Source organism: Actinia tenebrosa, unplaced genomic scaffold (genome assembly GCF_029948245.1).
Source record: "Actinia tenebrosa isolate PJP-AT-01 unplaced genomic scaffold, QUT_ActTen_1.0 PGA_scaffold13__45_contigs__length_12533684, whole genome shotgun sequence".
NCBI classification, from domain to species: Eukaryota; Metazoa; Cnidaria; class Anthozoa; order Actiniaria; family Actiniidae; genus Actinia; species Actinia tenebrosa.
In genome coordinates, this window is record NW_028292573.1 from 8162263 (window position 1) to 8179198 (window position 16936).

The following is a 16936-nucleotide window of genomic DNA, read 5'->3' on the forward strand; positions in this document are numbered from 1 at the left end:
AAATCAACTTAATAAGCTTTTCATTATTATGATTAATTAACTAATAGCTTAAATACACATGGTAACAATATTTTTACATGTGAACATAAAATGTTATTTTCACATGTGAAAATATAAGTTTTTCGAAAAGGAGAAATATAGGTATTTTATGGATAATTATATGATAATGATAAATAATGTAATATAATAAAACAATATAAAACACATATCACACATTACATCAACTAATAATATTTTTAATCCCTAAACTAAATATGGGTTATTCACAAACCAATTACTTTTCCCTTTGCTAATAAATATTTACAACAAGATTGGCATTATTTCAGCAGGTCAGTTGTTCTTCGAAGGTATCTGTGATGTCTTTGAGCGATTTGAATGCAGCCATTTTCACAGGGATGTGGAAAAGGAATGCAGTGAGTCAGATTTCTTGGAACTAGAATGTGATATTCAAAGGAGTCACGTGAAGACCCTGTGAAGAATGCGTCTAGGCACGCCGCCTGTGATGACATCAATCTTGGAGATTCTTGACCTGACCTTCACTAGAGTCAATCAAATGGATCGACTGGGCTTTGTTTGTGACGATCAAATCGGAACATTTTGTCAGAAAGAATGTAAACAATCCAAAGCAATTACTTCATGTGATCGAAACCTTTTCTTTCTAGACTCGGGAAAAGCTTTATTGGGCTCATAGTTTTTGTGTAACCATTCAGTACTAGTCCTTTTGAGGAATGGATTATATTATGAAGACGGCAGTCGAATCAATTTTCAAAACATTCTTCTAAACAACAAGGGTAATGATTCCACAGATACTCTGTGCTTTAAACCATTACACAACTGTTGAAGAGCGGATTCGTTCAATAATTTTAGGGGGGGCTAATTGAGTTTAGGGGGGGCTAATTGAGTCAACCCAATGGAAAACAATGAAAAAAGCATCTAATTTTTCTTCAGTTTTTTTTCCTGCTGAACGGAGGTTTCAGATCCCTTTGCCCCCCCCCCCCCTCCCCTCCTCCTCCCTCCCAACCTGGATCCGCTCTTGTTCTTGCACAATCAAAACACGCTTCAAGAGTGCCAATATTGCCCAACATTCCCCAAATACCTTCTACATAAAAAATACACTATTAAGCATTAATGATTGCTAATATTATGAGCTGTAGTCATTGCTGATGGCTGATATCCTTCCGACTTTAAATAGGTATCGTCACACTGCTTTAAACCATATTTATTAACAATTTTATTGGCAAAACTGCTTTGTTTTACGCTGTCCTACAAAGTAACAACGAAAGTGTATTTCGTGCATTGATTGATGCTGGTGCTGATGTCAACAAAACTGATAATATTGGCAAAATCGCTTTCGTTTATGCTGTCCAACAAAGTAACAACGAAAGTGTAGCTCATATTTCAATTTTTTTCGTATTAACAGTTCAGATAATAAAACAAGCCATTTTAATCTACTCAGTAATATATCATTGTTCGAGATGAGGGTGACACAAATATTCATAGAACTGAAAAAACGTAATAATATTTTTAATGTTTTTGTAGTAATTTTTTAAAATTTTTTGTGCCATGTCCTGGCTTATTTACCACTTTTTTCGTCATCTAACCGTCAAAGTATGTTGTGGACTCACGAGGTGATGGATAGATGACAGAAATCGTGGTAAATGAGAGGAAATACCACGGAAATTGGAGGAAATTGGTTAAAATTCTAAAAGATTGCTAAATTTTTAAAAAGATTTCTATAACCAAAAAAAATAAATCACAATTGATTGAAAATGTTTTTCAAAACTTCTATTCTTACAGCAATTACTCCCTGTACGGGGCTCTTCCGTGAGGTCCCCTCCACACGCACTACAACTACATTCTATATTTACAACATACAACACTCAACTGTTTATAAAAAAATATACTTAAAAATATAGAATAAAAAAGAAGTGTTTGACAAAAATCTTCAACATATTGACTTTTTTTAAGTTTGGGCATGTTTTCCCATTTCAGACCATGTGTCATTCTCTTGAGAATAAGATTCTTTGTTTGAGTTGTATCCATATTCATGTGTCTTCTCATGTGCAACAGTTAAACAAAGGAATGATACTCTAGGGAATGACACATGTTTAGCTGGACCTAGTGAAAATATTTTTCAAACTAATTTAAAAAATTGTTTCCTAATTAAGGTTTGGAATAATGCATTGTGGACCAAGTCCACTCCTTTCACAGTCCCTGCACCTTTGGAAAGATACGAGACAAAGGGTGAGCCTTCCTTTTGGCGCATGCGCAATTTTCTGGAAGTCAAATATAATCAATAAAAATCATGCTTTAAAACAGAGTTCTGTGTTTACTTCCAATTAAAATAAAAATTGAAAATATCGAGAACAATTTTTTAAATGTTTGACAAGTCTTTGAACCCATGCGCTCATATACCAGTAGTCAAAGAAATCCTGGTTACAAAAAATGGATTATGCCAGAGCCCTCGTTCTTCGCCGCAGGCCAGGAGAATTGATGGTGAGCTTGCAATGATAGCGACCTTTTTTAACACCTTGGACAATTATTCACATGTCTCTATCATTGCAAGCTCACCGTTCGCCTTACTTCGCTGTAAAGGCAGGGCTACCTTTCAAGATGGCGCAGGGATCTGTCAAGGGGACTATTCAATTTCACGTCATTCCCTTGAGTATTACTTCTGTGTTCACTAGTGAATATTATTCTTAAGAGAAGGACATAACATATGAAACACTAGATCTAGTTTACTTGCTCTATGGTCACAGAATCAATTGCCCTATTTTACTATGACGTCACATCAAAACAATCTATTGTCTAAACGCAAAGGATCATGGTCGTCAGAGGAGGTCAAACCAACGCAAATTCACCGAAATTTGTTCTAAAACCCGTATCCATCCACAAAGAGAAGTAGAATAGCCAGCAAACACTCAGAATATTTTTAGTACATCTTAACACATATATCTGAAAACCAGGCCATTTTAGATTAAACTGTTTTCGAGTAAATTTTGTTGAATTTCTATTGGATTGGCAATTCTATCCCCCACATAAACAAGCAGTGACGTCATAGTGAAATAGGGCAATTAGTAGCCTTTCTTCAAAACCCAATTAACATTTTGCAAAATTTTATACGAACTCAGACTCAATTGGATTGCCAGTCTTCATATTGTCAGCGCCTCAGACTTCACTACCGTAAAGAAGGATCGGCTTTAGTGTTAATGTACTAGAGTCATAATTAAAAAAACATCCCATCTCTTTTTTCAGTTTAAAAAAAGCTTCTAAGGCTGGTTTTTTAAGTTCTTGCTGTGCAATCGAGAAATTCCAGAAAGCACTTAAGGTTAGACCTAGATACTTGTATAGCCAAACGTTTTCAAGGATATGTTCCCTATAGCAAAAGGTATAATTGGTTAGACGTTGTCCTGCTTTGTTAAAGATCAAAACTTTTGACTTCTCAATGTTCACTGTTAACCCATTACTGTTGGAATATAAATTTAGCTGGTTGAGTAATGATTGTAGATCCTTTGGGTTTTTGCTTCGTCAGTGTATAGAAGACAATTTAGAAGCGATCCATCCACTAGAATAGGATCAGCACTTTCAGATTGTTTTAGAATATCTGCTAAGTCACTAAGAAATATATTAAAAAGAGTGGGACTTAGCATACAGCCTCGTTTTACTCCCTTATAGCAGAGAAAAGATTCTGTTATTAGCCCCTCCTGTTTTATAGCTGAACAGTCCTCCTTGTACATTGACCTAATAATAGATATAAAGTTCCCTTGAAAGGGAATGGAGGAATCCTCCACCCTCCACCCTCCCCACTCTTTCCCTTATGTGCTTTGCAGGCTAACACTCGACACACCTCGAAGGTGTAAGCTTGTCAGAATTGGAGCATCATTTGTTCCATGGATCTTTAGATATGTAGAGAAGCCTCATCAAAACACAAAATTGTTGTTTGGTATTTCATTGATGGTCCTGGAATGGTAATCCTGCAATCAGGAATCAAAATCAACAATGACTGCAGCTCTTTTTTCTCAATAGCACCAAAAGCAAGTTGTTTGACGTCCATCTAAACCTACTTCATCCTGATGATTCCATGTGAATGATAGTGAGACTAGGCAGGTATAAAAGTTGGATTGGAACGGAATATTTGAATCTTATTTGAATTGTTGAAATATTTGCGAATGTTTGATTTGATAGCCTACACTTCGCGAATATTTGGTTTGATAGCCTACATACCTTTCTCAAGACACGTTCGTGCTCTTTTTTAACGGTCAACCATCCATATTATTAACGAAAAACAGTGAAAAGTCCAATAATCATCCCAACACAGTGCTGCCGCCATTTTGATTTTCGAGTGCCAGTCTTCTCAGAATGTACAGCGCACAGGGTGACCGCACATTTTCGAATCATTTAGCAGCAAAAAAGGAATAAAAAGTTTCTGTCACTTGATTTCAAAGGCTTTTGACTACGTATCACACCATGTAGTTTCTGAGAAACTTAAGATTGTTCCAGGTATTAATCCTTATATAACTAACTGGGTAATTGATTTTTTGAAAGACCGTAGTCAAAGAGTATGCATAGATAATTTATGTAGTCCCTTAGTACCCGTTAACTACGGAGTGCCACAAGGTAGAGTGATTGGACCGGTACTCTTTACCATCATGGTTAATAATATTACACCGGTTTCTACCAATACTTTAATGATAAAATATGTTGATGATATAACATGTAGTATACCAGCAGTATCTGGTGATACCAGTATTCCTGATACCTTAGGCTGCGTTCATAATGTGTGGCAGTAGGGGTGGGGGAAGGGGCAGGTGAAAATTTGAAATGTCCAGAATAATTCTTAACACTCCCCCCTTAAAGTTATGCAAAAAAATACGATCCCCCCTAAACAAGGCTATTAGCTTCTTCCAAAAATTGTGCATTCCCCCCATTTTTCTGATAAAAATTTGCCCATCCCCTCCGTGCTTAGTAAACATTAGGGTGTGGCACATTTTAAGGCTAAGATTCAAAATCGTACCCAGTCACTTCTTTCACCCTCACTGTTGTTGCGCTGTGGTTGATGGGAAGGATTTAGTGAGTTTGCAGTAAATCAACTGCATCCCAAAAGCCTTTACATGCATTCATCCCCTTCCCATATTCCATTGTGAATAGAAGGAATAAATTCAAGTGAATAGAAGGAATTTCAAGTCTGGTTTTTAGACTTCTTAGTGCGAATAAAATATTTATTAATTATAATAATATGTAATTATTCACCTGAAGAATTCATGGTTCTTACCCCCCCTAGTTACCGTTGCTACGTCCCATGAGCTCAACAATTTAGCTAGGATATCTCAGAATTTAAAACTCTGATTGCAGAAGATTGATTGTAAATTGCTTCAATAGACTTTATTCGTGACGTGACAATGTTATTCCAATTCAGCGTGACAAACCTCCAGGGGATTTATTTTATTTTGTTTTTACTCTTCAAAAAAGTCATAACTATCCCAAAGGATATGAAAAGAATAACGATGATATCCCAACGAGTTTCAAAACAATATCTCTTCATTCCCCCAGAGGTTTGTCACGCTGAATTGGGAAAACATTGTCACACCACGAATAAGGTCTATTGTTTACTGTCCCGTGAAACTAAAAGACAAGAATGCTTCATAATCCTTGGGACAAGATTTGAATTCCACTGCGAAAACTGCTGCAATGGTGATTCGCTCGCTATTGTATGAGTCACTACCATCAATAGACTATTTACATCAGATGTCCTCGTCAAATTACTCACTTCCTTTCATAATAATAAAACACATATCACACATTACATCAACTGATAATATTTTTAATCATTAAACTAAATATGGGTTATTTACAAACCAATTACTTTTCCCTTTGCTAATAAATGTTTACAACAAGATTGGCATTACTACATCAAGTCTACAATATTATATAGATATCAATACAAAGATTAGCCTGCGTAGGGGCACTTTAAATAAAAGGGCCTGCCACGCTATGAAGGTGAGACAATACTGAATAGCTATAGCTTACCTTAATATCACAATATTAGCACTAACACTAATATCACAGTATCTCATTGTACATAATGGTACAATCTAAACTAGGTCTATTTACATCTCCATCAAAATGTTATCAGGGTTATCTTAACATTCAGTCTTGATACAAATAACATTTTAAAGTGCTAATAAATGTAGAGAATTAGGTGATACACAGCTGGAAAACATTTAATTTATGAAATTTTAACTCATCACAATAACAAAAGCAAAAAAATTAATATTTGATATATATTTGTAAAAACTCTAGATGCATCTAATTTTCAACGTGCTCACTAAAAATGATATTCACACTTCCATGTAAAGAGAATTAGCTGATACACTAAAAAACGCTAAAAAGCATTACTTATTTTAATTTTAACTTATCAAAATAATAAAAGAAAAATACTTAATATTTAATTTTATCTGGAAAATTCTTACTGCAAATAATTTTCAAATTTCTACGTGGAAAGAATTAGCTGACAAAGAATTACTTAACTATTATTTAATTTTAATCCTTTTTTGTTTCATCCACGTTTTTTTTATTTTCATAATATTTAATTATTTTTTGACTCATGAAAATGATAAAAGAAACAAATTTCTCTGTAATGATTTGGAAAAACAAAGAATCTACAAACTAAGTAATACTAATTTCAAGTTTACTCATCAATAATGAGGACAAAATCAATGTTTTTCTTAAAGTTTTCATGGAAAACATAATGGAAGAGTTATTAGGGTTATACTGTACTGTATGAATGGGATAGAAGTGTAAAGAAGTGTTGAATGGTTGATATCTATTAACAATAAACAGAAACTCTATTACCCCCTACATTCTAGCACAAACACTCGACCATCAGCTGTAACTACTACATCAACAGGAACATTCATCTGACCAACACCTGAACCACGGCTACCAAATGACCTTATAAACTGACCTTCTTGTGTGAAAAGTTGAACACGGTGATTATAACCATCACAGACAAGAATCATGTCTGGACCATAAACAGCCAGTCCACGTGCCTTAAAGGGCCACTTGGACGAAAATTCGGACAAATTTCAAAACCCCTCTATGGGACTACAAACGGTTCCAAAACAATCAATAGAACTAATTAAACAATATCCGAACCTTAAATTTACCTTTTGTGTGAATATTGGTTCAAAAAAATAGGTCTTAAAAGTGTCCGCCATTGATTTATTCGTTCACGGCCAAAAGTCAATTCGGCCAGCGGTCTTCCGTAGGAAACCTCCTTGTGACGTCATTTACTCAACCCGTTTGTAGAAGCAGCGTTTACACCATACATTTCTTCTTGTATCTGCTTAGGTTTTTTTTGCTTTTTTGTAAGCGCAATCTTAAGAATAATAGTCGTTTTGTGAAATTTGGTATTCGAAAACCATGGAAGGTCATGGATTTGATGAATTTAACTATTCTGAGGAGCTAGAGCCGATTGCTACCGAAGAAGAGTATGTTGTTTACCAGAGGGAACTCGAGATAGAACTGGAAGAAGAAGAAATGCTAAAGAAACGATTTGCAAAGGAAATACAACTTAATCACTGGTAAGATATATAAACATTAACCTGGCTATACCAGTTATCAAATCGTGCAATGCTTTTAATCAAGACTCAAACTATTCTTCTTATATTTGTACTGTAGGTGCAGTTGCTCCGCTTGTTCACTGACTTTGATCACCAATCAAGCAGAGTGTTTTTGTTGTCAAGACATTGACCGTTGTAGGGAGAAATTGGAAGATTTTGAAGAAGAACTTCCTTGTATAACCGAACATCCTGGATTTAGGTCCATATGCCTTGACAAGTGGGTTTTAGAGACGGCTGCAATTGGTCTCAAGACGCGTAAACGACGAAGTTACGTCGTTATGAGAGAGCAAGGGCTAGTACCAGAAGCACGGTAAGTGCGTGAATTACTACGTATATACTTATATATATAATATATAGTGAACAATCTTTAATGAATATTACAGTAATTGATATCCTAATTTGTAGATTTTTCAGATCAGTTGCGTACCGTCAATTTTATCGCCTCATATGGGAATACGACGGTAATCTAAGAAGACTGCCTTTGCCCTGTTGCGTATATAATGCCATACGATCAGAATTTCCCTCAGAACATGGGACATATAAAGGGTTTATAGAGGAAGATGAAGAAGAGGAAGAAACAAATACCGATTCAGAATTTGAGGACGAAGAGTTACAGTTCGATGAAGAAACTGAATAAAATCAAATGTCGTAAGTGATAAATATATTATGTAAAAGATGAAATGAAAATTGCTCCTGTAATGAGTGCAAACACCAATAAACATGTGGCTCATTTGTTGCTTATCCCAAGTGTGCAACTTAGATAGTGCTGTTGTTAAATCAGTGCTGTTTTCACTTTTAGTGTTTGTACTCTATAACAGAATTGTAAGAAAGACAAATTTCAATGCAATATATAAATGCATAGAGTAATAGATCAGCTAGAGCTGGAACACTGCCCTCTCTTGTGGCCCTTCATTGGATTGCCACAATTTTTGCAGCTAGGTGCTTTTCTGGCTGATTGTCTTGGCTGGAGCAATGCTTGCAATTCTTCATCTAAACAAATAAATAAAGCTTGATAATCTTGTGCAATCAAAAATTAATACAAATGTTAGATTTCACTAATTACCTGTGCACGTAGGTGGACAAATCTGTGTTTCTTTCTCTTTCCTTTGTCTATATCTGTTTAACGCTGCTTCCTTGTCCTCTTTGTCTAACATTGAATGCAATGGCTGAGGGACACTTTCTTCAAGTTCGTCTCTGACTTGTTTTAACTCCGCTTTTGGTGTTTCTATCAACGTCCTGTAGATATCACTTATGTAGTCTAGAAATTAATGTGTTGATTCATTAATGCCATCACATAATCAAAAAAATATTTACTAACAGCAATAGACTAGTTTCATGTTCAATAGACACTGCTGTATTTTATGTCTCCAGATTTATTTCCAGAGGCTTAGCCTGGTTATAATAAGTAAGCTGTTCACAGAGACCATAATAATTTTTGGTATTTGAAACATTGGTAATGTACATTCTTCATAATTATATGCTCAGGCTAAGCCTGTGCAATAAATCTGGGATCATAAAACACAGCAGCATTTATTAAACATAAAACTGGTCTCTTTACAGATGTGTCTTTCCTGAGTGATGCCTACCATAATTTTGTGGTACTTTTGATTCCTTCACTGTTCCCTCGCCATATTTGTATTTTATGTACTTGACCTTGAGTTTTGGATTTCCGTGATCATCCTTTTTTGAATCACGTTGAAGATTGTAATTGAAATGCAGTGCAGCTAGTATTGTCCTTCAAAGAAAGTGGAAAATATGCTTGATTCTTTTTTTTTTCCTTTTGTTTCAGGCAAAGGTTAGCAAGATGAACTCTTTAACAGGAATAATTGAGTAGGACATTTTTGAAAAGAGGTTTTCATTCTTTATACATTGTTTTTTCTTATATGTTGGTAACTATAGTAGGAAGGAGAAAAGTAACTCCTTTGAATAATCCTGAATAGATAAAAACACTTTTCAGGCTTGGAAAAATTTGAAGACTCCATTTTCACTCATCCCCCTCCAATAAATAATGAATAGTCCCTAAAGGTTTATCAAAGGAAGTATTTCTTGTATCATACCTGCTATACATGCCAAGATAAGAAAATGCATACATCTTTGGAGCAAAATGATTAATGACACTGTGATAGCCCTCAAGGCAGCTTGTTTGAGCATTAGTTGATACTTGCTTGATTGCTTTGCATAAACTGTCTTTTGTAAGAGCATCATAGAGCTTTTCATATGCTTCTGACCCTGGAAGTAGCATCAATTAGTTTTCGTCAATTTCCATTTTTTTAGTCTCATCTATTTTGCAAGGATTATATTTACATTATACTTTATACTATATACCTTTTAACATCCATGCTTTGGGAACTGTGATGATTCCATGTTTGCACTTATTGTAAATTTTGTTTGGAAGATCCTTGTGTTTATTTATAATATGGAATAAAAAGCTTTGAAATTTAGCCAGTTTAACTTCTCCCAGAAGGACTGGTGTGGAAGTGGCAGACCAGTAGAAGTGGGAGATGCAGGCCTTGTACCAGCGACCAATAATCTCACAACCACGTTCTTTACTTAACTTCAGCATTTTCTTCTTTATTTCTAAAATTATAGAGCATGATTATTATATAAGAGCAATGATATCATTCTCAATGATTCACATACATAATGGCTATGAAGAAATTTTTAATTCTTGTCACAACAGACCTTTAACATGTCTGTGTTATTTTCCCACTTATTTTTTCTCTTCTGCATAATTAGTTGAAAAAATCTTTCTTTTCATTTCATCCATTTATTCATTCATTTCATTGGTTTGTTTGTTTGTTTGTTTATTATTTGTATGTTTTCATAGACATTCTACTTACTTTTTGCAACATGCCAAAGATCAAAAAAGTGATTAATCTTAGGCTTGCCCATTTGCTGACATATCTTTGGGCATTCCTCTTTCATCCACTTCGTGATGGATGTGTGCCTGTCAGTGATATATTGCTTTATTATCATGCCTTTAGTTAGCAAATATAAGATAGACCGTCGGTGGCCAAGAAATTCCATTGCTGCACTGCTACCAGCTTCATTTGCCTTTTAAGATAAAAACAAATAAAAATAATGAGAAATATCAGAAATTTGACATTTTTGGTATACACATTTATCCACCTTTTTTCTTCAGTACTATACTTTATTTTCATATTTACTGCCCTCATTGCTTTGCATAATTTTGACTACCGGTACTTTCTTTTGTTTTAGCTTGGTTACTTTTTGTCATGTAACATTTTTTTATATTTGTGTGATTCACAATAGAGAGAATGCATTAAAACCATGAAAGAAATACAAAACTGTTAATAGTCACTATAACTCAACCAGAACATTCATTACACAAAGAATAAAGTGGTCTATCACATGTCTTTGTGTAATGAACAATGACTTCGGTGACATAGAACTAACCTGAACTAGAACTATATTTATTATCAGACCAATTGTGCAGCAGAAGATGGTGTATGTTCCATACTTTGCAGAATGACCCATACTGTCATGCCGCCCGTCCCCGGCTAACTCAACTGGAACACCATCTAATTGATTAAAAATATTTCTTTGGTAACTCCTCCAGAAGGTGACTATTGATGGAAGTAGCAGGTGCTTCTGATGATAGTAGTATGTGGACTCATTATAAATCAAAATATTTATATGTCTCAGCACTTGTAGAACTTTCTTCACTGAAGCACCTGCTGTGAGTATTGCAAAACTCAGCAGTATGTTGCCAGCAGGGAACTTTCCAATCAATAAAGGTTGACTTGACCATACATTAGTCTTTTCGCAGCTTTTACACTTGGTCTCTACAGTTACCATTGTGCCTGACTGAATCGTAGAGACAGATGGGTTTGGGGACTTGCAAAGATGGCAGATTTGGAAAAGCATCAATAGATGTGATAGGAAAACAATAGCCTTGGGTTGTTGGCGGCAGTCTTTTCCATCAGTACGCAATCTAACAAAGAAATCAAAATGAATAACTAGCCCAGCAGTACAATATGGCAAATGAAAATCTATCATTTCTTACCTATCATTTACGTTTTCTTTGTCAGAGTCTGAATCATCATCTATCTCAATTCCATCTGCTGGTTCATCCTCTATGGGGGCATCATCAGTACATTCCATGACTTTCTTCACCTCATCCTCTATTTCCTCCTTCATTTCTTCATCATACTCATCAGACATGTCCTCTTGATCATCAGATAACATTTCCTGATCACTTTCTTCATCCTCAGCTATATACACATCTTCAGTCTGACAGTCTGTAATAAAAAGAAAAGAATGGAAAAAATTTGAAACACAAGAACAGTAACATTTGAAACTGATAGTCTATGAAAGCATAGTATACCTATAGTCCTTGTAGCACAAGATTTAGTTGCTTTTGCCAGTGCCTCAGTAATTAGGGAATTTGTAGTTTCCAACCTGTTTAACCTGAGTTTTAGTGCTCTAACGTTTGGTTTTAGTTCAAGACATTGCTTGCAATATGTCTTCTCCAATTGTGTCTCCTATGAAATATACATATGGAAAAAATCAATCCAACAATATTGTTTTATTTACTCCTATTGGCAGTTTAAACTTAAAAAGACAAGAAATGTCAGCAAAACACAAAACAATCCAGTAATTCATAATAAATTTTGAGCATTTACATTGCAATGGTTAATTGCAGATTATGTCATAAAAAGCAATTGATAATTATTGATGAAAATTCTTGAATAACATAAACTGAATAATTTAGTTCAAAAGTGAGGATCTCAATGTGTAAGTGTTACCCTTTGTGTATTCCCCGAGTCATCAGAGGGTTGTGCTGGCTGTAGGTGACTAGTGTCTAGCTGTCCTTCAGGAACATTGCTCATTTCTTGATCTGGAATTTCTGTTTGCTCAACAGAAGACATTTCAATATGTTTTTCAAGTTCTCCTGAATTTTCAGTGGTGTTTGTTGCCTGTTCACTCAACTCTGCTGGCTGTAGGTGACTAGTGTCTAGCTGTCCTTCAGGAACATTGCTCATTTCCTGATCTGGAATTTCTGTTTGCTCAACAGAATAATAATAATAATAATAATATTTATTTATAAAGCGCAAATACAAATCTGTTCTAAGCGCTAGTAAACAAACGACAAAGACAACGACAAAATAAAATAATTTACAAAGAATATGCTAATTTGAAGAGATAAGTTTTAAGTTCAGTTTTGAATGAGGCAAGACTTGATGCATTTCGGAGAGATATTGGAAGTGAGTTCCAGAGTTCAGGAGCAGCCACAGAGAAGGAGCGATGACCATAAGATTTAAGATTATAAGAATGTGCTGATAGAAGAACTTGTGATGCAGAACGAAGATTACGGTTCGGTTTATACACTGAAATGAGTTCCCGGATATAGATAGGAGATTGGCCATGAAGAGCTTTAAAAGTAAGTAATAGGATTTTATATTTGATTCTAGATTCAATTGGTAGCCAATGCAGATTAACGAGGATAGGTGTAATGTGGTCATGTTTATGGGAAAGAGTGATTATTCTGGCAGCAGCATTCTGTACAGATTGTAGTTTATCTAAGAGTTTGTTTGGTAAGCCAAAGAGCAGAGAGTTACAGTTGTCGAGTTTGGAGGATATGAACGCGTGGACGAGAGTTTCAGTTGTTTTCAAAGAGATGTATTTTCTTATTTTAGCAATGTTTCTGAGATGATAAAAAGAAGACTTGCAAATATTATTCACATGACGAACCAAAGTAAGATGCGTATCAAATATGACACCAATGTTCCGAGCATGCATTGAGGGCATTATCACATCAGAACCAAATTGAAGAGAAGGAAGAGTTAACTGTGGGCTGTGCTTTGAAGAAAATAACAGGAATTCAGTTTTGCCTTTATTTAGTTTCAATTTATTTGTAGTCATCCAAGCATCAATATCAGATAGACAGTTTTCAATCAGATTCATGGAATCATTAAGGGACAAATCATCATTACAGGAGAAAGGAATATATAATTGAGTGTCATCAGCATAAAGGTGGAAAGACATTCTGTGTATTCGGAGGATATCAGCTACTGGAGAAGTATAAAGGAGATACAACAAAGGACCAAGTACAGAACCTTGAGGTACGCCACAATCAAGTTGAAGGGCTTCAGAAGAAAAATCATCAATGGAAACAAATTGAAAGCGATCAGTGAGGTAGGACTTAAACCATTGAAGAGCTATGCCAGAAATGCCAAATTTTGTATGGAGACGATCTAGAAGAATTTGATGATCAACTGTGTCAAATGCAGCAGATAGGTCCAAGAGTAGCATGGCAACACAAGAACGATTGTCAATGGAGTGGAGGATATCATTTTGTACTCGAAGAAGAGCAGTTTCACAGCTATGAAATGTTTTGTATGCAGACTGCAATGGTTCATGGAGATTGTTCAGAGACAGATAATCATTTAGCTGAAGGGAAACGACTTTTCCAATAATCTTGGAGATATTCTTTAAATTAGAGATAGGGCGATAATTTCCAAAAATTTCATGATCAAGAGATGGTTTTTTCAGTAACGGTTTTAAAACAGCAACTTTAAGAGAAGATGGAACAACACCAGTTTGAAGTGACAGGTTAACGATTTCACATATAGTAGGCAGTAATGCACCAAAATGTCCAAGTAGGAGACTTGCAGGAAAAGGATCAAGACTACAGGATTTAGATGACATCTTTTTCGCAATGACTGATAATTCATCAATAGAGATAGGCGAAAATGAATCAATTTTACAATCCAGTTTAGGTGAATCCAGATAAGAGAAATCATTTGAAAGATGTGACGTAGGAACGAAGCCATTTCTGATGTTAACGATTTTGTTTTTAAAGAAGTAAACAAAATTGTTAGCTAGATCTGTGGATGAAGTTGAGGTTGGTAGTTTTTTCTCAGGTATACGGTGTAGCAATCGATCAATAGAACGGAATAGATCATTACTGTTAGAACCAGCATCAGTAATCAAATTAGAATAAAAATTCATTTTTGCATCAAAAATCAGTTTTTTAACAACATTACATTGATCAACATATAATTCACGGTCAACCTCTAATTTGGAACGTCGCCAACGTCTTTCTAGATTACGACGCTTTGTTTTATTAATTTGAATTTCGTCAGTATACCATGGAGCTCTTGGGCGAAGGGAGATGGATCGAGAACGTAAAGGAGCATGTTTATTTAAAATAGACGATAAAACAGAGTCATATTGAGTACACAAATCAGATAGTTGAGTAGCAGGACATTGATATAGTGCAGAGTTCATAATATCTTGTTGGAGACAATCAGCATCTATTGCACGAAGCTTGCGATAAGAAATGCTTTTTGATTGAAGTAGAGGCTTGTTTACAGATAACATACAATGAACAGCATAATGATCAGATAAAACAGGATCGTGTACAGTAAGGTTGGTCACAGATTTTTCATCAGATCTTGTAATGATTAGATCCAAAACGTGATTACTTTTATGTGTAGGTGAAACAGGATCAAGGACAGTCAGATTAAAACAATCGAGTAAATCCATAAAGCGATTAGCATTATTATCTTTAGTGTCATTGATGTGAAAGTTAAAATCTCCAGAAATTACCAGTTTGCCAGAAGATGTAACCAGTCGTTCCAAGAGAGTAGTGAAATCATCATTAAATAGCAAGCTATTTGAAGAGGGTGGACGATAAACAATAACAATACGATAAGTAGACGATTGATGATGAAGTAGCATTTCCATAAATTCAAAAGACGTGTGAGACATTGTTACATGATGATTGATTTTCAGGCTATTTTTATACATTATGCCAACACCTCCACCAGTACGATTTTGACGAGGAACATGACAAAACGAATAACCAGTAGGACAAATATCACGCACAATAAAATCAGAATTAGTATTTTTTAGCCAGGTTTCAGTTATAGCGAGAATATCGATGTCTCTTTCAACAACATAATCCTTAATTAAAAGAGATTTATTGTTTATTGAACGAGCATTTAAGAGACAAAATTTCATGTAGTTTGCAGTTGAGGTAGAAATTGAAGCAGGTTCAAGTGATGCAGGAATTTTAATGTTTGTTGTTGAAGCAGGTGATGATGAAATTGTAGAACGATCTGTACGATGACCACCTCGCTTGCCACGAAATCGAAAAAGCTTTAATTCCTTAAGAGCAGAGGAGCAGCAAGATGAAGGAGCTTTTGTATTACGGCGAAGTTCGAAAAGATTTGCTCTTGAGTATGTTATTAACGGCAGTTGACGGTTAAGATTTGAATTTCCAGCTGTGGAATCCAGGATTTCTTTATTGTAATTAAGGACCGATGTTCTGTTATGGCCATAAAAGACATGGGATAACACAGGTGTAGATGTTAAATGTTGTAAAGAAAGACGAGGCATATCCAATGAACGATGATAATTATTTGTGTGATGAACCATATGAAGTCGTTGAACCGTAGTCTTGAGGTCAGAGTTAAACGAAGAAGGGCCAGGATTACGATGAATATCCATAGAAATAGTAATATCAGTTGGAGGATCATGACCAGGAATAGATAATGAAGTATAACCATGCTTAGATATTTTTCCAACGGCAATACGAGACTTGTAGAAACCAGACTTGAGACGAAACGAAGTTAACTGACAAACATTCCAGGGAGATGAACTTGAAACCACTGAATTAATCACTAAACCAAAGTGCAGAGATTTACTTCTTTCAAGATCCAAATGACGATTAATGTTATAATTATCAATATAAGAAAAAGGGACTACATAACAGCGACAAACCATAAAAAACAATAACGTATATACAGACAAAGAATATGTGGCTGCCATGTTAGGCGCCGGAAGTAATCAAATATGTTTTTCAAGTTCTCCTGAATTTTCAGTGGTGTTTGTTGCCTGTTCACTCAACTCTGCTGGCTGTAGGTGACTAGTGTCTAGCTGTCCTTCAGGAACATTGCTCATTTCTTGATCTGGAATTTCTGTTTGCTCAACAGAAGCCATTTCAATATGTTTTTCAAGTTCTCCTGAATTTTCAGTGGCGTTTGTTGCCTGTTCACTCAACTCTGCGACGGTAGGTTGGTCGGTAGGCTCACTATCTGTTTTCAAGTCTGAACTTGAAGTCTGAACTTGATCGTACTCATGAAGAATTTTTTTGAGTGACTGTAAGGGAGAACCCCGCATTAGTTATGAATAGGGTGACATCGAATTTTACTCCAACGCTCTCCAAAAGAATCACAAAATAATTCACAAACAAACAAGAAAACGGATATTTATCTCGGGTTGTTTTCTTCGAAATATTTTCAACACGGATATCATAATTTATTCGCAAATTTGCTCAGCTCATG

The 16936-nt window shown here is 35.3% G+C and overlaps 2 protein-coding genes and 1 long non-coding RNA gene across 5 annotated transcripts; 1 reads left to right on the top strand and 2 right to left on the bottom strand.

Annotated features, from left to right (window-relative positions):
* Window positions 1-1207: 1207 nt before the first annotated feature.
* LOC148911752 (uncharacterized) lies at window positions 1208-4554 on the bottom strand. The gene is made up of 2 exons (XR_016119611.1): window positions 4225-4554; window positions 1208-3974 (listed from the first exon to the last, which is right to left on the bottom strand). It is a non-coding gene; the product is annotated as an uncharacterized LOC148911752 (long non-coding RNA).
* Window positions 4555-5805: 1251 nt separating this feature from the next.
* On the bottom strand, window positions 5806-16442 carry LOC148911753 (uncharacterized). 2 transcript variants are annotated; one of them, XM_089028990.1, is made up of 10 exons: window positions 12392-13466; window positions 11971-12127; window positions 11650-11884; window positions 11040-11577; window positions 10463-10676; window positions 9948-10199; window positions 9680-9851; window positions 9209-9357; window positions 8686-8880; window positions 5806-8612 (listed from the first exon to the last, which is right to left on the bottom strand). In XM_089028990.1, exons 1-10 carry the CDS (start codon window positions 12626-12628, stop codon window positions 8494-8496), a joined length of 2268 nt encoding a protein of 755 aa, XP_088885116.1. In that variant the 5' UTR covers window positions 12629-13466; the 3' UTR covers window positions 5806-8493. The 2 variants fall into 2 exon arrangements, with proteins under 2 accessions (XP_088885116.1, XP_088885117.1); XM_089028991.1 differs by lacking the exons at window positions 5806-8612; window positions 8686-8880; window positions 9209-9357 and adding an exon at window positions 16398-16442 and having other exon boundaries at window positions 9607-9851; window positions 12392-13702.
* On the top strand, window positions 7423-10063 carry LOC148911754 (uncharacterized). Of its 2 annotated transcripts, none has more exons than XM_089028994.1 (4): window positions 7423-7583; window positions 7681-7932; window positions 8028-8270; window positions 9412-10063. In XM_089028994.1, the coding sequence occupies exons 1-3, from the start codon at window positions 7423-7425 to the stop codon at window positions 8257-8259; spliced, it is 645 nt and encodes a 214-aa protein (XP_088885120.1). In that variant the 3' UTR covers window positions 8260-8270; window positions 9412-10063. The 2 variants fall into 2 exon arrangements, with proteins under 2 accessions (XP_088885120.1, XP_088885121.1); XM_089028995.1 differs by having other exon boundaries at window positions 9418-10063.
* Window positions 16443-16936: the final 494 nt, after the last annotated feature.

What these genes read in the sequence shown, in the direction of transcription:
- LOC148911753 (XM_089028990.1), bottom strand. Translation starts at nt 12,628, where the DNA reads ATGAGCAATGTTCCTGAAGGACAGCTAGACACTAGTCACCTACAGCCA. An exon ending in TTGTGCTACAAGGACTATAG is followed by an intron (nt 11,885 to 11,970) that starts GTATACTATGCT and finishes TTTTTATTACAG; the next exon opens with ACTGTCAGACTGAAGATGTG. An exon ending in TCTTTGGCATGTTGCAAAAA is followed by an intron (nt 10,200 to 10,462) that starts GTAAGTAGAATG and finishes CTATAATTTTAG; the next exon opens with AAATAAAGAAGAAAATGCTG.
- LOC148911754 (XM_089028994.1), top strand. Translation starts at nt 7,423, where the DNA reads ATGGAAGGTCATGGATTTGATGAATTTAACTATTCTGAGGAGCTAGAG. An exon ending in GAAATACAACTTAATCACTG is followed by an intron (nt 7,584 to 7,680) that starts GTAAGATATATA and finishes TTTGTACTGTAG; the next exon opens with GTGCAGTTGCTCCGCTTGTT. An exon ending in GGGCTAGTACCAGAAGCACG is followed by an intron (nt 7,933 to 8,027) that starts GTAAGTGCGTGA and finishes CCTAATTTGTAG; the next exon opens with ATTTTTCAGATCAGTTGCGT.